This window comes from Ixodes scapularis, unplaced genomic scaffold (genome assembly GCF_016920785.2).
Source record: "Ixodes scapularis isolate PalLabHiFi unplaced genomic scaffold, ASM1692078v2 PGA_scaffold1__304_contigs__length_218370807, whole genome shotgun sequence".
In the NCBI taxonomy this organism is placed as follows: Eukaryota; Metazoa; Arthropoda; class Arachnida; order Ixodida; family Ixodidae; genus Ixodes; species Ixodes scapularis.
Window position 1 is genome coordinate 36,998,092 of NW_024609846.1, and position 27,590 is coordinate 37,025,681.

At 44.1% G+C, this 27,590-nt stretch overlaps 1 protein-coding gene across 1 annotated transcript in view; it reads left to right on the forward strand.

Moving 5' to 3' along the window:
- The window catches only part of LOC8028726 (nitric oxide synthase-like protein), a 324,794-nt gene that overhangs the window by 231,786 nt on the left and 65,418 nt on the right, over positions 1-27,590 (forward strand). The window contains exon 2 of the mRNA XM_029985989.4: positions 15,766-15,862. Within this exon, the coding sequence (XP_029841849.2) occupies positions 15,766-15,862 (97 nt within the window). The remainder of the gene's footprint in view (positions 1-15,765; positions 15,863-27,590) is intronic.

Consider the following 27,590-nt stretch of genomic DNA (forward strand, 5'->3'; position numbering starts at 1 on the left):
CTACGCAGCGCTATTTCTGAGGGGAGCACTTAGAGAGGGGCTAGCTTCGCTTTTCGGAGATCTCTTTCGTTGCACCGCCGGGAAGGAAGGCGCGTCCTTTGTAAAAAAATTGCCTCGCTAATTGCTGAGCTGTTCTCAAGGCGGCGCTCAACTTTACGGAGGGAGTCACACGTGTTCTTGCACAACTTTACACCGAAACTTGCCTCTTGGCCGTAGCATGTCACCTCCCTTTTGAAGCAACAGCCAGGCGTCGACGCAGAAGTTCTCCTTTAAGGCTTGTTCACACATCTGCGTTTGAGCCTGTTCGAGCGCGTTGCGTTCTGCTCTATGTAAGCGCTTATACAACGGGAGAACAAACACACTGGTACACTGGCGTCATTCGTCAGGTAACCCTGTAACTGCGTGTAGCAATACTGAGGGATGTGGAATATTTGCGAGATGCAACCTACGTACTATCTACGAGAAATCGTCACTGATAGCATTGTTAGGAGCCTTTCGAGTTCCAGGTGAAAATAAATGCATTAGAATAGCATAAACAAATACGCGCTGACCGAAAGGGTTTCATAGCTGCGTTATAGATGGTAGCAGTGTTCCAGTGTGTTAAGTGATTGGAAGGAAACGCAACGCAGTGGAGCACAGCCATACGAAAATGTCTTAGCGAGCCACCACCGTACACGTCAGAAAGGACCATCAGCAGCTCCCGCAGCGGTTGCAATAAGTTTGTCGAACCACGTATTTTTTAATATATTAATTTTTAACCTACTACTACTACTACTACTACTACTATTACTACTACTACTACAACTACTACTACTACTACTACTACTACTACAACAACCACTACTACTACTACTACTACTAATAATAATAATAATAATAATATTAATTTTTCCTTTCTGTACTTTTAACACAAATATTGTTTTTTAATGCAAATATTCGACAGACGGTTTCATCATTTGTTTCATCTACATACCTTCGTCACTCACAACCCTGCTGTGTTCGCAACTAACTTTCTAGAGGCTGGCATGGTTTACAAAAATAACGACCTAGTAAACAAAAAAAAAAAAAAAGTTACGTTGTCAGCGATACATCGCAGGGGCACGAAACGTTTGACGAACCATGTGGTTATGAAAGGCACGTGAACGAAAAGTTTTCCACGAAAGGTGTTTGGACCGATCGATAGGGGCCCGCACTGCCTTCGATTCCCTTGCCACCTGTGCCCGCTGCACACGAGCGTCCTTGTGTTCGTCCCTATTCAACTGGCGTGCGCGGGAAGTCGAATGATGGCGCGGACGCTTTGTTGAGTGCGTTCAAGCGCGGCCTGGAGCCCCAGTAGCTTCTTGCCCGGTTTCTGGCGGGTCGCGCAGGGGAGCTAGCAGCACACGCTCTATTGAACACCGAGTGGGAAACACGTTTATTATTATTATTATTATTATATATACATATTTATTTATTTATTTATTTTTAGATGCTGTTCAGTTTCAGCGCGCCGTTGTATCTTTGCTCGACACATTGTCGAGCAAAGTGTCTCTGAGCGTTGGCGCCGCTCTTTTAGGCATGGATGACCGAACCTTGGCCAATTTTAGAATTTTAGAAAGCGGGAAACCATGCAGCGCAAGGCTCGAGGGGATAAAAAAACAAAAAGAAACACGTTCCGAAACATAAAATACGGTGGCTTTTCTTTATTATTTTTTTTTTCGAAAACGGGTTGAGCGTTTGTTGAAGACGGTAGGGCCAACTTTGTTTTGGAAGTTCGAGCTGCCCTGAAGATTTAGAGGTGAAACGCGGTGAAATACATTGCACAAAGAACTGTAAGCGCACACACTGCTGCAGTGGGGCCACTAAGCGGGTGCACCGGCGAACAGTCCAAGCGAGCTTAGCACTCGCATATATCTTGTGTGCTTCTGTGTATTTTCCGGCTGGAGGAGTGGTACTGAGTGTATTGGAACCACGAAAGGTCCGAGGCTCGTGCGAACCCCGACCGGTCATGGTACGAACTAACAGCGCTGAACAAACTGACGCAACGGCGGCCCCACCTCCGTTCTTCGAAGCTGTATCGTTAGGAACAGGTAACTTGTGAGGCTTCAAACGATTGCGATCATAGGTTATGACTAGGGTGTGTACTTTCCGGTGTTTATTTGTGAAAAAAATCGGCGGATGTTTTTCGGTGTTTATTTATTTTCGAAACACCGGTGTATTTCGGTGGAACGTCTCACGACGATGCTAAAATTGGTGATTATCGGTGGAAAAAAATGCGATTGATCACAGACAAAGAATTCCAATTTTATTCACATATTTCATACACTTCTTCTCGAGGAAGCATCTATTTCTCACACTCGGTTATTATAGTAGATGCAAGCATATTTCGAGAGGCTTGCATCCGTCATGGCAGCACGTCCCTTGCGGTTCACAACCCGCAATTTTGAAAACGTACGCTCCACATCTGCGCTGGACACAGGAAATCCCAAAATGTCCAGCGAGGCTTGGAACAGTAGTGGCCAGTCAGGTAAATGAAGTTTCCTAAATAACACTGGATCAACGGTGCTAGTCACAGCATACTTGCGGTAACAAAGGAACTCTGATTCTAGGTCACTCAGCTTGCGCTCGTCTCGGAGAACCAGCCGATAGATACTTTCATAAGGCACAAATCCCACTGGCAGCTCCACTTTTATGCACGGATTAACAATTTGCACGCGGAACCAGAACGACGATTAATCCATGAAATCTGTAGCGTAGTCAATCTGAGCTTTCCGCTTGCTTCCCGTCCTGGTGGCCTTCTACTCCGCGTGACGATGATACTTGAAGTGTTCGACGAACGGAAGCAAGTCTCACGTTGAGAAAACCCGCAGGCGCGGGACGGACGCGCCTTCTCAAACACGTCTGCAAATTTTTCTACAGGACGGTCGTTTTATATACAGCGAAAAACCCCCACGCCAACAAAGCCCTTTTTCCGTTTCCCCAAAAGCCCATGGAAACTAAACAGATAACAATGTTCTGAAAGGTCAGTAGCCCTGTACGACACGGATGTTGGCAGTGTCTTCCAGGAACCACAGCAACCTCTGAATATATGGCTTGCACCGACATTACTTGGCCAGGCACAATGGGGAAAGGGCACATGAGAGCGTACCCCCACTGCGTTAATTTTTCCACAAAAAGGGGCCATGGGAGACACAATGGGGAAAGGAGACGTTTTTGACCCCCAGAAAGGAGGGCGGACTGACGCTACGTGCAAGCTATGTATAGACACTGGAAGAATGCAGGAACCACAAGATAACACGTTTGACAAACCTCTACGGGTAAAGGGTTTTGCTAGGTCGGAAACGTGCAACAACCGGTGTTTTTCGGTTTTTACCAGGGTGAAAATATCCAACCACCGGTGTTTTTCGGTTTTAACTGATTTTGTATTTTCGTCACCGATGGATGTTTATCGGTGTTTCTCGGTTAAAACCGGAAAATGCACACCCTAGTTATGACATGCCAAGGATCCCAGGCCGTGGCTTACTATCTTTTACGCTACTCAGCTTCTTCTTTGTTCTTTCGTTGGTATTTTTATTAACTCATTCCGCCATCTCATTTGTGGTGGCTCTTGGCGATAATTCGGAGAACGTCGAAAAGCGAACGTTCGTTTTTTAAGGAAATGCAATCAGCACACAGACAAACCAGAAAATCTACTAACGATATGCAACATGTTTCTGGAGACCCTGTACAGCACGGAATCCAAAAGATGAATGCAGGTCACGCGCAACATAATGAATGGCTCGCCGGCGGCGATGACACATCGAATGATTTACTGTATATCATGATTGCTGGATGATACGTCTTGCAGGACTCCGTGTAGTCGAACGCCGATTCCATCGTCGCGGTCCGTAGCATACGGGTCACGTGACTCTGGATGTTCGCGTCTTCAAGGCCTTCACGGATAACCTGGTCTTCCGCGCTTGACCGTTCTCGGCTCGTTTAAGCAGCAGCCACGCGACAACGCGGACATCTTCTGAGCCCTCACCATCCGTCAACGTCGGCCTTCGCTTCTTTCCGTAAGAAACGTCTCTCGAGCCGAAACTTTGGGGAATGTTCCCGGGAGCTCCCGAATCTGCGCAGCGATGGAAGGGAAATGTCTGCCGGGGCAAGCGCCGCCGGCGTTTCTTGTTGTGAGCTTCAGCGTCTCGTATAAATATGCCCAAAGAGTTATGGTATACTCGCGGTTTGTAGCCAATGCAGTATTACAGTCATGTGGAAATCTACATTCCTTCCAGAAACCTTTCATAATGCGAGTTGTCCATAATAACGAGACAGAAATGCGCGTATTTCCCCAGTTCGTCCGCGAAGGGTCCGTCCAAATCGCGAGGTATTCATGCAGTCATGTCTCGTTAATATGGATTCCGTTAATGTATAAATAATCCGAAGTCCTCCGAGGCAACATTCCTGGGGTCGAATTGATTAAATACGTACTTGTTTCTCTCTTTATTAAGAACGACTCGAATTATGGCCGATTTTTGGGAGTAACGGAGGCCTCCGTATTAACGAGACATAACTGTACTATCGGGGTTTATATTAACGAGACATAACTGTACTATCGGGGTTTATATTAACGAGAGGCGACTTATACGCCTCGTCCGACCGAGGAATGTCCTCTCGAAGTGACACTTGTAGCGGGTCTCTCTGGATGGATGAATGGCGGATTCGCCTAATTACCCTCCGTGGTCTGCCCGCTGGAACACCATTACGGCCACTTGAATGCCCGCAGAGCAATGCGCGTTTTGTTACTCTACGATGATTCGGAGATGCGTTCTGTGAAGGGTATAGGAAGGAAGGATGTTGCTCATGCAACAACAGATTTATTTACATAGAGGAGACACTCGTCGAAGACGTTAGATTGCGGATCGCCGGCGTCCGGCGCTTGGCTCTCGCATTCGAACCCGTTCGACGAGCGCAGTGGAGACAAAGGCCAGCTATAGCTTTAGCTCTACCTATTAATCATTCCAAGCAAAGCTCAGCGTCCTGATGTCCCCGCACGTTCTCGTCTCCTCCTCTATCTCAGTTCCTCGGAGTAAAGCCTTGCGTCAATAATGTATCATTAATTTAATCAGAAAGGGTTAATATGCCGGCCCCGTTTAACTTCCATAACGCCCGTCGTCATCACGCACGCATGGCTACGCCCTGCGTGCTTCATCCGGTGGGCCCAAAATGTACGCTTCTCATGATGAGGCGTGGACGCAAGTTGCGAGGCACGTATGAAGCGGAAGGTAAAGCGAGGCACTCTAAGCGTCACAATAGACACCGAAACATCTTTCCTAGTGGGGTCGGCTGAGTGCCACTGATCAATGTTAATGAAATGTTCCCTCCAGAGCCGAAATGTATGGAGCATAGAAAGAAAGGTACAGCATAGAAGGTCGATTATAGCCATTCCTTTATAACTCAACCTCCCTCTCCCCCTTTCTTCTGCTTCTACGCAAGAACCCAATGTACTTTGCTGCCATGTTCCTGCACTTGCTACTCCGGGTATGGAGCGCGGTTGCATATGCCGGCATCGATTCTGTACTGAATGTCTCGGCGGGCATGCATGCGGGTTGTCACGCTCTTCTCACAATCCCTTCAGAAATTACCACGGGGGAAATCAACAAGTCGCTCTGCGTCTCTCCGATCTTGGCCGCTCAACGCGGACAACAAGTGTTACTTCGAGTAAAGGACATCGTGAACAGAAGGGTTTGAATTTGGGCTAGTTGGTTGAACATGTTTAGGGGTTAAAAGCACTAGAAACGACGGACGAGTAGGAGACACACACACCAGAGAGCACTACTTGCAACTGGTTTATTATTGGAAAAACCACACGTACCGCGAAACCAACAAGACACAGATCCGATTCAGTTCCAACCGTTGCTTATCACATTTTTTACTCTTACACCATGCATGATCGTAAAAACGATGACTCCGATTCAGACAGGGTTATCGATGGGGCACTTACACATGTACCTTCGTCACACTCGGAAATAAAAAACGCGTCCGTTATCTCCCTTGTCTTTCTATTTTTCTTTCGTGCCAAGATGACGGTGTTGTCTAAATACTGTAAACACCATAACATCAAAAAGGGGGGGGGGGGGGGGGGGGGGGGGAAGCATGGAATTTCGGTTCTCCTTTCAGCTAAAACAGAAATTAAGCAAGCTATGTGGGAGGGTGGAACGTGGTGACGCACGGTTATATATTTGTCAGAAAAAGCACGCAACAAAATACGTAGGATGCAGAGTGGGGGTGGTGTACAGAATGAGATACGGTCCATTCGTCACATGCGCACTCGTCACAGGACGATTGGTCACAGGACGATTCGTCACACAGGAACATTCGTCATAGGATGACTCGTCACGCGGCCAACCGGTCCAACAATAGTTCGTCCCCCCAATTATGTATTGTTCAATTTGGTTCGGGCGGACAAAGCGGCTCACCTCATATCTTGCTATTTTTTTGGCTTCTCAAAGGCGAAGAATTTGTAACAAATGTTTTAGCTTCTGGTTCGGTCCCGAATATTGAATGTTGGTTCGGCCTGACAAAGTGGGTCACCTCTTATCTCAGTACGTCTTTTGCTTCTCAAGGTCGAAGAATTTGTAACAGACGTTTTAGCTTCTGGGTCCGTCCCGAACGGTGAATGCGGAGACCACATAAAAGCGACTATTTTTGGACTCAGGCTACATTCAAAAGGATGGAAGTGATCGCAACAGAGAGAGGTGGAGCCATGCAGCTGCACGAGGCCTACTCGTACAAATGCAGCAGAAAGAATTCCGATACTTATGGGTTTTCTCGAAGAGGTGTATGCAAGGCAAAGTAAAAACTGATTTGGCTGCCAGTCGGATTATTGCTCGTTCAAGCCAGCAACTTAGATCAACCTGCTGAAGACTCGTAACATGGTGAAAGGAAAAGCAGATGAGTATTGTAAGATTAGTTTTTCTAACCATTGGTTTATGTCACAGTGGGAAGTCGTGAAACTTCTCATCAGAGAATGTGGGCAGTTGTTGAAATTTACAATTTACTATCGTCCCCTGCCCGATCGATGTGACCAGTTGCCCACATGACGAGTCATCTTGTGACGAATGTTCCCAAGTGACGAATCGTATTGTGACCAATCGTCCTGTGACGAGTGCCCATGTGACGAATCGTCCTCATCCCGTACAGAATTCCTCTGTCTTGTGGGAGGGTATACGTGGGGCAGTCGGGGCGATGCGTGAACGAAAGACTGAGGGAACATGCCCTGTCATTGAGGTCAGCCCCCTCTGGCAATCTCGCAGTGCATTGCAGTAGGTGTGAGTGTTTACCCTATTTAGACAACACCGTCATCTTGGCACGAAACAAAAATAGAAAGACGAGGGAGATAACGGAAGCGTTTTTTATTTCCGAGTGTGACGAGGGTACGTGTGTAAGAGCCCCATCGATAACCCTGTTTGAATCGGAGTTATCGTTTTTACGATCATGCATGGTGTAAGAGTAAGAAATGTGATTAGCGACGGTTGGAACTGAATCGGATGTGTGTCTTGTTGGTTTCGCGGTACGTGTGGTTTTTCCAATAATAAACCAGTTGCAAGTAGCGCTCTGTGGTGTGTGTCTCTCCTGCTCGTCCGTCTTTTTTAGCGCTTTTAACCCCTAAACACATCGTGAACCTTGAGAACCACAATCTAAAAAACGCCAGTGCGTCTACTTTCCCGCACGACACTCGGAGAGCCAATCACCGCAGCTTGCGGAGGCAGCTCAGTAAATGACGATGCGTCACAACTCAGATTGCGTTTTTTGGTCTCAACATGTGTTCCGGCATCGTTATTCGCTGAGCTGCCTCCATAAGTTCCGCTCATTGGCTCTCCGAGTGTTGTGAGAGAAACTAGACGCACAGGCTTTTTTTAGAGTGCAAATTGTACTTCGTAATTACATGACACTTACATGAGGATTACCATACTTCGCAATTACATGACGATAAACTGTCATGTAATTACGAAGGCGAAGGTTAATATTATTGTAAGAACCAACAAAGCAAATGTACATAAAACGGGGCGATCGAGTTTGTCTCAGTGCGACGGAATTCTAGACTCTTGATTGATTCGAACCCCGCGGTGAGCAGATGCTGCACTGCGCTTTGCTGTATTGGTTTTTGCCGGGTTTCTTTCGGTGACAGTGACGAACTTGGCAATGAGTATTTTTGCGTGTGGCTTCATTTCGGACATTCGCATGGGGCGGCAGCCACGTGTGTTTCTTTATAATTGTGATTATTCGGATGCCGCCCACCCGGCAAGCGATATAAAAACTATGGTTGTCTGTCACAATTAACTTCCGACTTCTTTTAAATAAACTGCAGAAATATTCAGAAATTTATTTACGAAGAAACAGCAACATTCAAATAACTCTTCCGAAATGAATGTTGCAAAAAGGGTTTGGCATGAATCTCAGAAAAAACAAATTAAGACAAAATCAAATATATTGAGATAACGTGAATCAGACTCAGGCCACATGTAGGCCCGCAATGTGATGCATTTTAAAGGAAACACTACACTCTGGCTTACTTGAAAGAAAAATGAATTGGGATTCATTTGTTTTTCCAAAATCAAGTTATATATTTTTAAAATACGACGTACAGAAGCGTCTCCGCCCGGGAAGAGAAACGGTTCCCAGTTTCTTTCTCTTTATTCACTGTCGCACAATTCTCACCATCTGCTCACAAGAGTGGGCCTTTGAGCTACTCTCCGGAAAAAGGAGAAGACTCTCCCTCTTTCTCGAACGGAAAGAAGAAATTGGGGGAGAGTTTCCTCCTTCTTGGAGGCTCCTCACCCTTTACGATAACGGCTATAAGGAATCCGTATTCTGAAATCCATATTCTGGAATCCGTATTCTGGAATGGACATTTAGAAACTTGACCAATGTGAAACAAACGTGTAACAAATGTTCTTTGAGAAAAAGTTTCCTACTGTTTCTTGCAACTCCATCAGCGTATAAGCCGCATCTCAGGGATTAGGATAGTCATATAGTAAGCTGTTTGTGCACCAGACGAGAATGTGGATTCCTATAAGGGAATGCCCATCAATATCGTCAGACAGCTCACGACGTATATAAAGCATACAGCGTGAACAGCAGGGTTACTTGGTTTTAAACGGCCTCCAAGGCCGGGGCACTAAGCTATGTTCGAAAGGAATTTCCGGCCTGTCAGCGTTAGGGTGATGAGAGCTCAACGAGCGGACGGGATCCTTAACATAAATCTTTATTCATGCTCGGGGTAATTTTCCTCCAAAGAAATCCCTGCAATCTCGCTGAAACAAAATCCCCCTTAAGAATGTACTTTTAGCACCGTAGTGAACATGGGTTTAGATTACCATTTATATGCAAATTTTAACAGATTTCGCGAAGGACTATAGAGACTTTGGTGATATGAGACGTGTTTCACTCTAGCGTGGTGGGAAAATTGTTGCATGGGCGGAGAAGTTTTGTTCTGCGTCAATTACACGTCGGTGCTACTTTTTAGAGGCTCTCAAACGTTTCTGGCATAAGCTATATACCACATGTATATATATATACCATATATACCAGTATTTTGTTTGTAACTTACCGGTTTTTAGCTCTTCGTAATATATGTATAATTTAAGTATGTAGCGCGGCTAAAACAGTTTGTATATGACTTAAGCGTACATGCACTCTTTCGATGATTGGTCAATGTGTTTTGTGGTAGCGAGAACCTACAGGTGCATTTCAAGATTCTGAAATTTATCAAGAGCTCGTGTTTCTTTATTTTGCTGTGTTTTTTATTTGTACCGTTGACAGAAAGGCTAACTGGGCGCTGTTCGTTGCACAAAAAATTCTTAGTGAATGAGTTATTTTGTAACAAAACAGAACGTTTTACGTAACTGCTAGCACTCCACTTGAAAGGAGCCAAGCAGCACTCACGCTCCGAACAATTGTGATATTATCAACAATTTGTCCAAACGAGTTTTTTGTGAAAAAAAAACAAAAAACCCAATGCCGCCTTGTGTGTAGTTCTCAGGTTTGTGGACCAGCAAGGCCTTCTCTCATTGAAAATATTGACCGATATTTATTGTGCCAAACGAATTATCATGTCTTTACGCTTTCTTCGAAAAACAAAACCCGGCAAAGCGCTGTTAGTCACCCAGTTATTCGACTAAATTGAATCAGGAACATAAGGAACTGAACGGTCATGAATTCGCAAACGTTGTCAGATGTCTTATTTTGGGTTACTTCGATGTCCGGTCCGCAAAGTTTATTCAGTGTCTGTCAGCAAACAAACCACCATGTCCTCCCAGATGACAGCTGTCTCGTCAGAGTGTTTTCTCTGTATCTTCAAATTGCAGTAGCTGTGAAACCTGCTAAAGAGTGCGCTGAGCACAGTAAATGTAGTTGCCACATACGCTACACTACGTAGAGTCGAACAGACATAGTAATGTGCTCATAACGTGCATTTGTCTGCGCCGAGAAGTTTTGTTCTACCAAGCAATCATATATCTTTGATCAGGAGCACGCGAAAAAGGTCTCCACGTTGGAGCTCTTAGATCATCTTAATCTTTACCGCCGATTTTTCATAATTTTGTCACCAAATAACCGTTTGTACTTTTGCGTGATTGAGGGGCATGGAATACTACAAAGCGTTACACCATCATAAGAAATAGTAACGAGACTATCTGTGATATAAAGCCGCGGATAAAAGAAACTGTAACACGTAACACATTTCGTCGTTCTTTTTATCGTATCTGTGAAGCGTGATGCAAAAAGCAATCACGAAATGACCAGGCCAACAAAGGTCACATAATAAAGACAGACAAGGGCATCGTGTTCATTGTGTTTACGTGTGCATACAAAAGTAATCTAAAATATTCCTCAAATAAATACAAGTTTCTCCTACGGCTTCCAGAGGGTACCAGGATGCGAAATCATCGCGCCGGTATGGCCAGTGTATGTCGTACTGTACCATCTATAGTTCTACGCAGGCTGGCAGGAGAGTGAACACCGAGGCCATGGCATCTGGCAATATCAATTTAGGTTTTCTAATAATCCGATAGGTGATTCTTTTGAATCTCTTTAAACTTTCAGGATCAAACCTTGGAGCGACTATATTTTGCGGAACACGTAGAAATTCCAAAATTGAATACTCATCCGAGAAGGTCTGCACGGTCACCCTCTTCAGAACCCTTCAGCTCCCCGTCGCCAGCATCAACAACGGGGTCAGGCAGCAGAGACGCCCTGCCGGAGGCCGCTGATGCTCCGTGCGGTGAATAATTCATGTTGGCGACTCGTCACTTCTTGTAAAAACAGACACCTTCTGAATTAAGGAGCTAGTTCCGGGCTCGAGCCCGGGGTTCCCCTCTGGTTGTAGCTCAATCAGCATAGCGCAGTTCCTTGCCCTCTTGCGGGAAGGCAAATCGGGGACTAAAAATATGAAGAAAAAATGCTCCTGAAGAAGTGTAGAGACGGAAGGGAGCTGGTCCTATGATAACAAGAGCGGCAGACCTTAGTCTTGGTTGCTTCCTATTGGCTGACCCTTTCTTCTTGAGCTTGCCTTGGTCGTTTGGGGGTATATCCGTGCGGATTCCAGGGTTTGAATATATTGCGTTATCCTTTGGTTCCTCTCCACCAACTCAATGTTCGTAATAACGCAACGTGTTAACTTCACTTATTAACCGGTCAGGAAAGGTTCCTCTAATCAGTGTCTAAGCAGAGTCGATTTGGGCAAAGTAATGAACGTGAAAGTGCTATTAAAGAAAGGGAGGAAAGGTTAATCAACTCCAGTTTTATGAGAAAGTGAACTGTACTTCTCTCATGGAAAGAGAAATCACTCTCAATATAGGCTATACGACTGAATCATTGCCGTTATATTGAGCTTGAGTAGAGTTTGTTGGGAACCTCAGTTTGATTCCTACTCGCGGGTCTTGTGAACTCGTGATAAAATATAATGCCTGTTAAATAAAAGAGCAACAATAAGAGGGTTGAACTTTGTTTTATCGTTTATCTTATTCTATTCTTATAAAATTTTACTTAGAGTTGTGCCCGGTCATCCGCGAATAAACAATATCACCCTCATTATCCCTGCAACGACATATGTGACTCCTTAAGGATGCCCGCCTTCGTTTTTTTTTTTTGTTTTTTTTTTCGATTTGGCGTGGATTAGGACGACCGAGGTTTGATCATAGAAACCTCTACTGGAAAGGACGACTTCACAAACGAGAGAAGCGAAAGTACATAATTGAGCTGGCATGACCCGATGCAGAAATGGCAGCGATGACAAATCTAATGACAGTGAAACATCTAGAGTTATATCCACACCAGTCTCATCGCTGGCCTGTACTAGGCACAAGGGCATAACACAAGGCGAGTGAACTAGGAGAGTGTATTATTCTCGAGCGCCGCAGTATGCGAATAAGACGTGTGATGTACCAGTCTTGTTAAATCCAGATAACATATAGGGTGGCCCCAGTATCCAGGCTCGATCTAAAATGAACCGTAAAAATCGACGCCTGCAGGTAGCAATCTAAACTTTTCGTCAAAAATGTATCTCACAGGTCGGTCTTTTCTTGTAAAATAAAATTAGAAAGCGTAGCTCCCTTTTTGTAAAAAATTGGACTAAGAAACTTGCCAGAGTCAACGGCGGGCGGCGACGCAGACGACCAAGTCGAGTTGCGGGGCGCATTTGGCGCGCGTATTGATAGATGGTCCTACCTCCTTATCGAGACGGCTCGCGACCACGGTAGTTTATTAAAATGAACATAATCCTTTTGAAATGTAGCTTTCGCTAAAAACTAAATGCAGACAATTATGCGTCTGCACAATGACGGCGCTTTTGCTGCCAACGGATTTCGTCTGCGTGTCGTCTGCTTTCTTTCGCTGATTGGCTGCACCTTCCGACGCTGCTGCCAACGCCATCTATCAATACGCGCGTCAAACGTGCCCCTCAACTCGACTTGCTCGTCTGCGTCGCCGCCCGCCGTTGACCCTGGCAAGTTTGTTGGCACAATTTTTTACAGGAAGGGAGTTACGCTTTGTAAGTTTACAATGAAAAACCGACCTCTGAATTGCACCTTTGACGAAAAGTTTAGATTGCTACGTACAGGCGTCGAATTTTACGGTCCATTTTAAATCAAGCCTGGTGACTTGGAAAAACCTATAGACCAACGAGTGGAACAACAAAATCTGCTCAACTGCAGAGATAACGCCGGTGGCAGACGCCCACCTCGGTATTGTGACATCATTTCACGGTTAGGGATGGTCTCCAGGTAGAGGTAAAAGAGATCGCCACTTTCAAAGAAGACTGTTGAGTGTTCACGATGTTGACTTTGTTGTTCTGCTGTCCACCATTCCAATAAAATTTACGCAAAACAATGGGAAGGTGACAGGTGCCAGGTTAGTAAGTACTCGGTTAGCCAGCTGCCAAAATACTCCATGGCTTAATTAATGTCGAGAGTTGGGCTAGTTGGTATCCGTTGATCATAATGTAAAAATAGCGCAAACAAACACGGACGAAGGAGAATAAACACGCAGACGGGACAAGCGCTGACTCGCAACTGAAACTTTATTACTAGGTGAAAGTCGCCCACGCGGTGATGTGATGGTGCTGATAGGGGAAAGGGCTGACACGTACATGTCTGAGTGAGAAGGCTGATTTTGGGGTCTTCCTGGTGTGTGTGTTTTTATCTTATTTTCTTCTTTTTCCTTTTTGAAGTAATAAAGTTTCAGTTGCGAGCCAGCGCTTGTCCCGTCTGCGTGTTTCATCTCCTTCGTCCGTGTTTGTTTGCGCTGTTTTTACATTATGACTACTCTATAGCTACACGGCCAACTTTAACCGCTCAGTTAAGTGTGACTGAGGTCAGACTTAACTTTGCCCGTGTAGGCAGGGTATAGTTGACAGCAAAGGCTAAATATACTGAACATCGGGCACCCCGAATCGCAATTACGTCTGCCCTCAGTCACACCTAACTCAGGTTAGTGGTGCCCCTGAAACTAGGGTATAGATAAATAGGGTGATTGCAGAGCGCCGTCTTTAGCGACATTTGGCATAGATGGTGAAGCAGCGGAACCGACTGACCGAGTGCTTATAACTTTCCCACCCTACGAACCCGCCAAGATTGAGCCTCTGTTTCACCAAACGTGATGTGATAGATAAAGTTGAAGTACCTTCCTGATGTTTGAACTGCAAACCGATTGGAAACGTTTCTTAATATACAAGAACCTTCCCATATATCACAACTGCACTGGAGAGCGTTTAAAGAAAAACTGCATCATAATGTGCCCAAACTATTGCAGTGTTCATCTTGCAGATTATGCGGGTTTGCATTCAGCGCCTAAAATCAGGACCGAACGATCAACTGACAACCCGAGATCTTTCTACAAGCATGTAGAGAAAGCCCACTGGATATTTGTCACAGGCGCACAATAACCAGAATCAATGTTTCACACTAAAGGGAGTGCCTACATCATAAAAATGGTGGGCGGCTTTTCCCTTTTCGTAACGGAAGCTCTTGCAAAAATTAAAAAGAAATTGAAAAACAATACAAAAAACAAAATATAGAGCCGTCTTTCTGTCTCTCCCGCTAAATTCGAAACGATGAAAAAAATCATTATAAGCGAATCCGTCAAGTTCGAAAATAATAATAAAGCTCTGGCTCAAGACCTTGTCAGATTCAATTTGAGATCGACAAAATTTAAGATAAGATATCTTAATCTGGAATCTGAGTCGGAAAAAAATATAAGTTATGCCTGATATGCGATATCAACTTCAATAACAATGCGCGCATTCTGTTTTCAAGTGTCGTTTTTTTATTTATTTATTTAACTTTAGCATTTTCTTTTTTTTTCGGGTGAGAAGTGGCAGGCATAACCCTCGAGGCCGAGCCAGTTCACTCGATAATTCTAACGCCAAACCGTCGCGCCCCGCCACCGACAATCTAGAGGGAACGTACACCTCGCCTCTTCGGATACGAACCTCCCTCTTATAGGCCGATACACTGTTGACAAACAAGGCCGCTTTCGCCCACACCAGGTGTTGGCACTGCGCTTGCGCAGAATATGCGCATGTGCCATGCCGACAGCAGCGCCACCGTGGAGGCCTGACGTCAGAGCCGCGTGTTGCTCTATATGAATAGATAGACCATTCACTAGAACACGAAAATGCCAACCAGAGTTGAGGTGCCATTACGAACCGGGACAATTGGCCTCGATTAAAACCTCTGTACGTTCATTTTCATGGTCTATCTCTCTCTCTTTTACACTTACAGGTGAAAGTATATTAAAACTCTTGCTGGATTGCGTAACGGGATTATAATAATAATAATCCGGTGTTAAATTTGTCTGTCACAGAAACCTTATTTCAACTAAAAATGAATATAAAAAAACTCAGTAAAAATGTTTTTTAATATTATGCCTCCACACTCTTGGTTGGTCTATGTCACCTACGAATTAATTCCTCCCACACGACTGCTTAATCTGGTCGGCATAATCATTGTTTGTCACTGGCATTAAGGAACGCAGGGTGAAGTCAACTATCTTGCCTCCTCATTCGTTCTTTGACTTTCTTATCGGCGAAGGCCGCAATTTCATTGGCTGCCGAACGAAAATAAAATACTCAGAATTAGTTACATTTGCTTTTTTTTTTAGCTCTTGGCGATTTTATAGCATCCATGGTCAAGCTGGAAAGGGCAGAACGTTGGATGCCGTGCTTTGCGCTTACGAAATTAGCTATACGATTGTTCATTGTATATATCTACCGCGCGCTCACGCAACGTCCCTTTTGTCTTCTTGCAGTGGGGATTGCGACAACTCTGCGAAACGCCCACTCATCGTCCGGAACGTGGAAACCGGCAAAATGCTCGTCGACTCGCTGCACAAAATGGCGCGAAACGTGAGTGTCGTCGAATATATTTCCGCCTTGACCTTGCTGTCGAAAGGATGTCTATACGTGTACTCGACAATAATATAACGATAAAAAAAAAAAATTGGAGGCAAGCGTGTGAACTTAAGAGGTGTGTGTGTGCTTGTCCGTTTAATCATTTGTCCTTAGTTTTGGGTTTTTATTATGAAATGATATAAATCTGCTTAAGAAAACTACATCTGAGAGGTTATTTATCTTAATATTTATCTTAATGCGGGGGCTTGTCCATGTTATGATGCAAGAAGGCCAATTAAAGAGTACATTTTAGAAATATTCTTGTCTGAGAGATAAATTTTCTAATTTTCTTATAAGTATTTGGTTCCCCACCGCTTGTTTATACGTTTTCTATTTTGATTTTGCTACGTTTATTATTTTTTTATGCGAAGCGTGACTCAGGAGTCTTTTAATCCAAAGCCAGCGCTGCCTCTCCCTTTTTGTTTCCTTCTTTTTATGTCTTATAAGACATAAACTGTCAGTTCTCGAGATGCGTTCGTGCAAAACGCCGTCATCCAACACCTTCGAGAGAAGAAGGCCGTAGCGCTCTTCTCGTGACGTCGCAAAGGAAGGATATCGGGATGCGCGTCAAAGCGAAGGCCACGCGCGTGGATCGACCGTCGTAACACGCTTTTAGTCGCATACGCCTGTCTTATTAGCTAACATGAAATCTGCACATGGCGACGGGTCTAGAAAACATTTTTTTACACGGACAAAACATTACACCGCTAAATAATCGATACGAAATGGCACGAGGTATGCGTATAAGATGTCTATAGCAAAATGTGATTGTTTTAAATCAAAAACGGTGAGTCACGCAATTATTGCTGTGGGAATGCATATTTTATACAGAAATACTTCGATAAAATGGCGAGACACGCAGTGATTGAACACAGCAAAACAGATCACAGTTAAAGATCAGGTAGACGTAGTCAACGCGGACACGTGAAGACAAGTGTCACTTACGATTATGTAAGCGATGTTATCGCGTGCGGTCACTGAATTCTTGCATTATACCCCGGCCACATGGCAAAATTAATGTAATTTTGATCCAATGAATATATGGGGTCGACAAATCAGCTTGCGACGCTCGTGTAATCACTCAAGACCGCGAGCTCAGAAAATCCCATATCATTTAATGAAAATATATTAACTTTCCCGTGTGGCAGGGGTACTAAACTTACTATTTAGTCAACTAATTTACTTCTCCCTATGGGCTCGAGCTGCCTTGGAACAAAATAAAACTTATTTTGTATACAATAATACTATTACCTTAATACAGTTAAGATTCTAGCATAAACGTGGTAAAGGAAATAAAATAACGTTAGTATAAATAAACACGTAAGCACAAACAACGCCGTTTCAATAATCACAAAAACTTGTTATTCACCTTCCAGAAAAAAGTAGAATATTCCCACGCATATTTGCAAATGTCGACGCAACAGCACACTGAAAACGACGAAGAACTAGACTCCACTCTATCACACACACACACAAAAAAAAACAAGCTGCAGCACTTTTATTGCGTTTTAGATGACTAAGAAAGCCCGTAAATAAGTTGTTTCTCACTTGTCGATCGTACCCATACGCCCCATAATATCCGGCACCAAAACATTTGAACACGAACTCCAAGAAATCTCTCTCTATTGAGAAAGAGCGGTCTATCGATAATCGACCAGTGCCATCGTTGACTATTTTCCACACATGCCACTCACACCATAGCAGGACTTGTTCCGCGAATCCACGTAAATGCCGTAGTATCGAGCAAACAGAAAAAAAGTACCTGAGACTGCGGTGACGACAGAAAAATGACGGGAAGAAGGAAACAAGTCTCAAAAGAACCACACACGAGAGCACATGCAGCAGTGTGAGACCAAAGCCTTAACGTTGTCGACCCATCTCTTGCTCGTGTACGCTCCCTGCGGCGATGACTGAATTTTTCTTCGGTTCACTTCCTTTCTGAAATGTCTCAGCGCTCCTTTTCTGACAGTCAGCAGCTCACACACAACGTAAATTTAACAGATTCGGAGCCCGCATGAGGGAAGATGTCGTACCGGAACCGGTTCATTCGAAAGTCTGGGGAGCTGCGGGACTGCACGTAGTCCCGCGGTTACGGGGATAATCATCAATATAAATTTGGTACTTTCAACCTTGGTAGCGCGTTGTTTGTATATTACGTTTATATTATATATAAAATAAATTGTAGAAGACTGCGCTTTTAAAACGTGTATCAATGTAGGATAAACGGGCACGAACACCAGTGCGCGGCTCGACAATATTTTTTTCACGTCGATACCAGATATTTTTTCACGTAGTTGCGCGCCATGGCCTTCCTCCTCCGACATTGTGACGTAACCACTCGGAGCGCTACGGCCTTATGTCTACGAGGTGTTCTGTCAACCTCCCTCTCCACCCTTTCCTCCCCTCTCCCCTCCCCTCCCTCCCCCCCCCCCTCCTCCCAAATAAAAAAGAGAAGGCGCTAGACAGCATTACACTTGCAAACAGAGCTTGAGAAAGCTTCCTCGTGTCTTTCTTTTGATTCTTGTTCCAATTTATCATTTCTGCGGAAAAGCACCAGTAAACCACTCACATGTTTACTTCCCATCCGCCCGTTTTAGCTTCCGTTTATAAAATAGCTATAGCATTAAAGAAACATTGGCTCTTGCCCGTTCGAAAAGCTCGAAAAGCCATCATTGGAACAGTTCATAAAAATTTTCTAGAGACTTTTCGCTCTACTTTATCTTTGTTATTTTCGAACTTACGCGACATGATGCTGATGATGCTGAATCTATTTTCCACTTCAAGAAACATAGCTGAGGTTGCGATAGTACGGCTGAATTCCTGGGAACAGATCGCAGCATGAATTACGCGTATGTCTTGTAGCGGGAAATATGGGTCCCCAAACGATCATGATACGCCGTTTTGTGCCATAGGTCGGCGATAGGTCGGCAAAGCGCAAACCGAGGCACACAACGTGAGAGTCTGAGAGACAACAATACCATCTCATTGTTGTCTTTTTCTATTTTTTTTCTATTCTATTTTATATTTTAAAGGAGTGCCAGGTGCAGGAAGGTCGTCTTCACTATGTGTTTATTGGGCTCAGCGGACGCAGGTGGATTGACAGCCGACACGATAAGGGTGCTAATTAACACGAATTTCTTAATCAACTCTGTACCGATTGGTCTGCTTGAAGATGTTGCAATTTCAGTTCTTAAAGTTGTCGATATTATAGCCTAAACCAATTAAAAAGATTGCAGCGAAGATGATTACATTTCAAATGTGCGACAACGAATTGTGTGTTTTTTTTTCGTTTTTTTTTTTTTTTTTTTTTTTTTTTTTGTCAAAAGATTATGAAGCTGGACGTAGAAATAGCACCGGAACACTGCCATCCATAATATTGCGACGTCGTTTCGGGCGCTTCGCCAATAGGGAGTTGTAGTAGACCGTTTCCTCAGCCCGCTAAGCACCCGGACAGCGCTCCGGAATTCGCCACAATACCGTGAACTATGCAGACAAGGCTGGCGGCGCGCATGGGCAGTTCCGGCGTTTTCTTTGCGGATACCCCAGCGGAGGAGAAAAACGATCGACTACAACTTCCTATTATCTCGGCAGCGCGACGTCCGCTCATTTGTCAAGGACACGCTGTTGATGTACCGGTGAGGTTGGCTTAGCGACTACCTCATACATTACTGCATTGCTGTGGACGGAAGTTCCGGCTCTCTTTCAACGCCCAAGTTTCAGAATCAGGCGACAAAAATACAATAGATGATCGTTGAATACCTATCACGAAAGCCGCCGGCGTTCCACAAACAGTCGAAATTTGCTTATTCCGTCAGGATGGTTGTTTTTGAAGCTGAAATCGAAACATAATCCATTCAACAAATATTTAAATAGTTACAGATTTTAGTTAATAAACCAAGATATCGTGAAAGTTGTCGCCCTGATCTAATGTCTGCCGAACCTGACAAATACACGGTGAGGACTGCGCCCATGTAACTCATTCGTTTTTTTTTTTTTTTTAATTATCTCGTAAGTTTAAGAACAAACGCCTTAATATCTACTTAATCCAAAATACACGGTCTTCACAAGGCAAAAGACATGAAAAAGGTTTTTTCATACACGCAACGCGCAGCAGCCATAACGCATTAAACAGGGTCTCACACGAAAATGTATTTGGGAGAGCTACACACACTCGTGTGTATTTGAACTAATGCCAACAGTAATGCTCCCTACGTGATAACTGCGTCCGCATGTGAGCTTAATTATCCATGACCGGATTTAATGTAAGACTGAGTTTTAATAGGTTGGAAGCTACGGATAATGGGCCCTGTGGATGCGTGCACAACCGTGCTTACAAATGACGGTACAAGCTTTTGTTTTATCAACGCAATGCTTTGCATACGGTATCCTAAAACACTCTGACACGGTAGCACCTTCGTTGATTCCCTCTCGCAACCTGTTAAACACGCAACATAGGGACTAATTCGTTTGTACCTTTTTTTGTGGCAATATGCACCAAATTCTCGTTCAAAGAAGGTAATAATTAAAGTTCCGAACTAGTACTAGGCATTAAAAAACGGTTGAAGTTTCGATATCTCCTCATGCGTTTTGCGGTGTCTGGCTAATGTACTGCTTTTGAAACTCCCCCCGTATCGGCAGATCCTCTACGTTGCATATTGCCTGTGCTTTGAACGATTGCGTAGGGGTGACAGGTTTTTAGACTACACATTGCGAGCGCATGCACGACCGACCGCCTGCTTCCTTTGTGGGAGAGGTCTTGTTCCTCCAGGAAATCTCTCAAGTCTTTAGTACGCCTTTAGGCAACACAGGCGGAGAAAAAATGCAATTCCGAAGTCTTTCACTTTGTTAAATTAGGCTGGTGACCATCAAGAATGTAGTTAATGCCAAGGGAGCTTTTTTAGAGTATGTTCGAACTAGGTTAATTTGAGGGACTTCACCACAATGTGATTTGTTCATTGCGGTTTCGAGGTCCATCTCTGTCAACTCATTCTTTATTACAGTTCCATGTGGGCCTTCACGCAACCAACACGTCCCGCGGGTTAAACGCATTGTTGTTGGCATATTTCATTTCATTTCATTTACTATACTCTCAGGGCCCAAAGGCATTAAAGAGAGGAGTGGATTATACATCAATATAAAGTGAACAATAAAAACAAAACGCAAAAAAAAAAAAAACACAAGGTACAGAATCGCTAGGAAACATTATTAAGAACATCAGTTGTGGCGGTTTTAAAATCAGCAGCGTCAGTAAGTGAGACTACGGATGCGGGAAGGCGATTCCATTCGACAGAGGTCAGGGGTAGGAAGGAGGAATAAGAGGTGGAGGTGATGCAGTAGGCGATGCAGTAGGAAGGACGCATAAAAGGTGGAGGTGATGCAGTAGGGGATTCCTACTTTTAGTGGATGATCGGTGCGCGGCGATATGTATGATGGTTCTCAAAATAATGAGGTTCGAAGTGCTGGGTTAGAGTGATAAATCTTGTGAGATAAGCAGAGGCGAGCTATTTTTCTACTTTGTTGTCCTCATCGCAGCATATCCGTCGGAAGAATCGGTGGAGATGGCGACCGTTGAATTGTGAACATTCCCGGCTACCTGGAGGCTTCCCGGGGAGTGTTGTATTTAGAGCTTCTTTCCGTGTTGATACTGCGATGACGAGGAAATTTGGATATTTGTTGATGATTATGTTCTGGTAACCTTGTGGGCGGGTTTCTTAAACTTAGAACTTTTGAGTAGCAATATATATTGCTTGTGCCGTGTTTCTCTAATTGAAAAAAATATATGGTGAATGAATCGCTCGTATGACTCGCAAAAACCTTCCGGAAAAAATTAAAAAAAAATTGTTTTTACAAATGTTTGCATGATTGGACACTTTTCTCGCGCGCATTGGTCTACACTACAGTTCTTACAGCGTGAAAAATTAAAGCCTACCTACCTATAGACAACCAAGTAATGTTAGCTTCATACAGCCAAGGAAGTTGTGAAGCATGAAACATTCGTGAGTGTGAAAACATTTCGTCGTCTTAAGGTAAATTGGGCTAGATGGATCTGATGTAACCTGAAAAGAGCAAGCCGGATAAAAAATGAAAGGTGCCTAGGGAAAGGACATGAGGCAATGTATAGATACAGAACTTTTAAAATAAATGTTCCCGATGTAGTTATGATTAAGATAATAAACGAGTCCCAATTAAATGTTGGCCTTCTAAAAAAAAAGTATCCCAAGAGAGAATTTTTATAATGCATCAGAGCTGATGTTATCGCCTATCTACAAGATACCTGAAGACTCTTATAAAAAAACAAGACGTTTACAGTCCCCTGTAACCCCGAATTAGAGCGCAGCTCTTGAGGAGAAGGAGGGGAAGGTGCGGAAAGGAGGGAATGTCTCTCCTTCTCATCCGTACCCTCTTCTCTTCCTCCCCTGCTCCCCTCCCATTTAGCGGTAAGTTTTCGCTAAATTTCCCGCTAAATTTAGCCGGCATTTTTTCTCGCTAAACTTAGCGGGAAAATTTCCCCGCTAAATTTAGCGAGGACATTTTTCCGCTTAGTTTAGCGGGGAAATTTTTTCGCTCGATTTAGCAGGGATTATTTTCCGCTAAATTTATCGGGGAATGATTATAATGCAATTAAATGCAAAGGTGCAAGCGAGCTGCACAACAATGACGAAAATAGTCATTGGAGAAGGGGAACAAGAGGGACAAAGGACAAACATAAACCTCCAAACACAGCTGGGTGACTGGTGCGCGACCGAAAAATTCCGCCTGGTGCGGGTATCGAACCCGGGACCTCTCCATTACAGGTGGAGCGCTGTACCAACTGAGCTAACCAGGGGTTAGACGTCAGTAAAGCAAACGGGTTTTATCAGCTGCCACCAGTCTAACACCAACAAGGGTGAAGCTTGCAATTTAAGGTTATGATTATAATGCAATTAAATGCAAAGGTTCAAGCGAGCTGGACGACAATGACGAGAATAGTCCTTGGAGAAGGGGAACAAGAGGGACAAAGGACAAGCATAAACCACCAAACACAGCTAGGTGACTGGTGCGCGACCGCTTGCTTGCACCTTTGAATTTAATTGCATAATAATTGTATACCTTAAATTGCAAGCTTCACCCTTGTTGGTGGCAGCTGACTGGTGGCAGCTGATAAAACCCGCTTGCTCTACTGACGTCTACTCAGTTGGTAGAGCGCTCCACCTGTAATGGAGGGGTCCCGGGTTCGATGGCCGGACCAGGCGGATTTTTTCGGTCGCGCACCAGTCACCTAGTTGTGTTTGGAGATTTATGTTTGTCCCTTGCCCCTGTTGTTACCCTTCTCCAAGGACTATTTTTGTCATTATGAGGAAAATTTACCTATAATGCATCGCGTGTTGATGTCACGAGTGACTTCACCAGTGACCCTCGTGATATCACACGTGACGTCACGTGTGACGTCATTATGGGAAACGTCCCACAATGAAACGCGCGGTTACGACAACGGCGACGCCGCTTAAGCCGGAAACGGGCGCCTAAGAGTTGCTTCCTAAAAGTTTCCTGCTTATCGCATATATATTCCGCAGTGTGTCGTGCACATGAGACATCGTTAAGTATTAAAATACGAATCCGCGCTGTGTATAAAGTGGAAACTTGGCCAATGCGTCACAGTTGTCGAGTATGGCTCATTTAACATAGGTTCGCGGGTTTTAGAGCGCAGCTCTTAGGCGCCCGGTTTCGGTTTGAGCGGCGTCGCCGTCGCACTAACCGCGCGTTGCATTATGGGACGGTTTCCATATTGACGTCACACCTGATGTCACGTGTGACGTCACGAAGTTTACGAGGTACAACACGAGGGTCACTCGTGTTGTACCTCGACGCCACTCGTGTCACGAGTGGCGTCACGAAGGTCACTCGTGAAGGTCACGACGAAGTTTATGACCTTCGCAGTGAAGATCACGAACTTCACGAGTGACATCACGAGGGTCACCAAAGTAACGAGTGACGTCAGGAGAAACGAGGGAGGGAGGAAGGGGGTGGGAGGAGGGGGAGATGAAGGAGGAGGGGGAGGAGGAGAGGATGCGGAGGAGGAGGAGGGACATGCCCTCCTCTCCGTACCCTCCCTTGCTCCTCCACAAGAGCTTCGCTCTAATTCGGCATTACAGAGAATTGTAAACGACTTCAATTTTTTAGAGCACAGCTCTTTGGCACCCGTTTCCAACTTCAGCGGCGCCGCCGTCACCGTTGCCGTAACCGCGCGTTGCATTATGGGACGTTTTCTATAATGACGTCACACGTGACGTCACGTGTGACGCACGAGGTTTACGAGGTTTACGGGTAACCCTTGTAGTGCTCATGAGGGTCACGTGTGGCGTCATTATAGAAGACACGTACCGTCACACGCACCTAACATTGTCAAAATTCCCGCTAAATTCTCCGGGAAGGAAGAGGGGCATGCCCTCCTCTCGGTACCCTTCCCTCCTCCTCCTCAAGAGCTGCGCTCTAATCGGCTTTACAAAAAATTGTAAACGTCTTTAATTTTTTGATTGGAGCTTAATGATTTTTACTTAGACGGGTTTTTAGTGAAAATGTACTGATAAACTTATGAGAGGACTTGTGAACTCGTGAAGTTAGACTCGTTGCACAACAGGAGAACAATTCGTGAACTGATATATTTGTATAAGATTGTAAATGGTATAATTGATTCACCAGAGCTGCTCAATCACATCAACTTGCACGTTCCTCGTAGGCCTTGTAGACTTTATAATTTGTTTTACCCTACCGATTTTTACCATGCTGCCCCCAAGACACGCCTACAACTGACTTATAACCATTTAGAACAGATTTGTGGGAATGCTATTCTTAATATTTTTGATGAAGAGCGTAAATTTCGAAAGTGTGTTGAGGCTATTGTTTTTTCCTAACATTTAGCTTTGATGCTGTTTAAACTTTTACTACTAATTGACTCATTGATAAAAGCACCACTAAGGGGGCGTTAAGCTATTGGTGGGTCACTCAAAATGAACGTAAGAATAAATAAATAAAGTTGATTTTCTGTGAGGGGCAGCAAGGGTCACAAATAAAAAAAGCAGATGGAGCACTTTTTGTAACAGTTGCGATGCGATTTGACAATGAATGTTGTTAGACAACCCTGATGAAGTCACAGAGCAGCCGTGGCCATTATGCGGCAAATATTTCAGGCGCGATTCTGACGAACGGACAGTCCATGGGCCACCTAAAACATATCCATCTTAGCAAACATAAAACCACGTAAATTTGAAAAGAGCTTTTACCGAACGTAAAGTCATGCTGAAGTCTATTAATTGATTAAGTTATCAAGATCTTACCAATATGTTAACATAATAGTTTAATGTCTGGAAAACAATGTTTGTTTAATCACGAAGTCCGTGCTTTAATGTAAGTACCTCAAGCCTTACTGTTTATTGAATACTATCCCTTATAGGCACTGATTTATTTATTCCTACTGCTCGCCCTTTTCAAGGCTTTGGCAGGAGTGGTACTACATAAAGTCAAATATACAATGCTCGGTTACATAATATCAACAGCGTTGGCAGTGCCCCACAGCACTGCAGCACTAAATACAAGCATCAATTCACACCAAAAGAAACACAAGCGTGCAAGAGATAAACGTGAAAATACAGTTATTTCAAAGTTAGAACACGATCGGAATCACACATATGAAGGGACAGCAAGGCAAACGTGCAACAAGGTTTTGACAGAATCATATCTACTAGGCTTGCGACAAAAACCGTGACAACGAACCCCATCGACCACGTTGGTCAGCAATGACTCGAAAAAAAAAAAGAAACCGACAAAGAAAGCACAGAGCAAGGTTCAAAACAAGATTGTCTATTCAATTTGTGATAGAAAATTTGATAAAGAAACACTCTCGACCACGTCAGCTGGCAAGGAATTCCACTCGCGGATAGTGCGTGGAAAAAACGAATGAAGAAATGCATTGTTTTTAGCAGGAAATTCTTTGATTGACAGTCGATGTGATCTCCTTGTGGCCCGTGGTTGGAAGAAGGAAATATAATTGCTTTTGTTGATTTTTAGGCTGTCGTTCACAATAAGGTACAAAAATTTTAACCTGTCCCTCCGGCGTCTTGGTTCCAGGCATTCAAGGTTAGCATCTGCTAAGAGCTGGCTTGGTGATACTGACCAACTGTAGGAGTTGTAAATAAATATAATGGCCTTTCTTTGTATTTTCTCCAGCTTCGTTATGTTTACCTCCGTGTGTGGATCCCATACCACGGCTGCGTATTCAAGAATAGGCCGTACGTAAGTTTTGTAGGCAATCAATTTTGCTGATATGCTAGAGTGACCCAGGGACCGTCTTAGATAGCCTAGCTTTTGGTACGCGCGATTTACAATGTAGTCGATGTGGCTGTTCCACCGCAGATCGGATGATATGACGACTCCCAAATATTTAAAAGATTCCACTCTTTGCAAAGGTGCGCCATCTATCTTGTAGGGAAATTGTGAAATGTTTTTCTTTTTTCGCGCGATGGTCATACATACGGACTTTGTTGCATTGAGTGTCATCTGCCACGTTTTGCACCACTGATTAATTTTTTCCAGGGAATTTTCAATAAGGAGATGATCTTCAGGACTACTAACTTCTTTATAAAGGATGCAGTCGTCTGCAAAGAGATTAATCTGGACTGGAATGTCGTTTAAGACATCATTATAAATACGAGAAACATTAGGAGCCCGAGAACAGACCCCTGCGGTACCCCAGAGTCAACAGAAACGGAATCGGAGAATGTACCATCAATTACAACAGTTTGGCGACGGGACGATAGATAGTCGCTAATCCAGTTCGTTATCGTGTCGTTTCTTAAAATTGATTTTAGTTTTATTAATAGCTTCGGGTGCGAAACTTTATCGAAGGCTTTCGAAAAATCTAGGAGAACTACGTCCACTTGACCACGCCGGTTTAAAACTTCTGAAAAATAGTGTGTAGTTTCCACCAACTGTGTAGAAGTAGAGGGGGCTCTGCGGAAGCCATGTTGCCTGGGATGAAGCAAGTTATTTGATTCTAAAAAAGAAAAAAATGTGAGCTGATATTATGTGTTCCAGTACTTTTCCTGTGGTGCATAGCAAAGAAATAGGGCGGTAATTCGTCACCAGCTGTCTGTCTATGGCCTTAAAAATGGGAATAACTTTGGTGTGTTTCCACTCAGTCGGTACTCTGGCTTCTATAAGAGAATTACGAAATAATATTGCAAGATACTTAGCACACCACTCCGCGTAACGGCGCAGAAAAGCGTTTGGAATGTTATCTATACCGGTAGATTTTTTATCACCAAGATTAAGCAGCAAGGAAAAAATTCCTTCTTCAGAGAATGACAAGTCATCTAATAGCGGGGTGTTTACCGGCAAGTCATAGTTTGGGCATGTGTTGTTATCTATTGTGAAAGTTGATTTAAAAAAGTCGTTGAAACAGTCTGCCATAGTTGCGTTGTCGCTAATCTGTTTCCCGTTTACTTTAAGGTTTGTGATTCCCTGCTTACGTGGCGAAAGATATCTCCAAAACTTGTCAGGAAAGGACAGCATAAAGTTGGGGGATCAAAACATAATTACGAAGCTATCAACATGATAATGACAAAACAACTTCTATCGGGTCGTCTCAGGAGCAGTAGACGTTTGGATCGTTAACGTAAACGAAAGGAGGGCGAGAAAGGGCGACAGT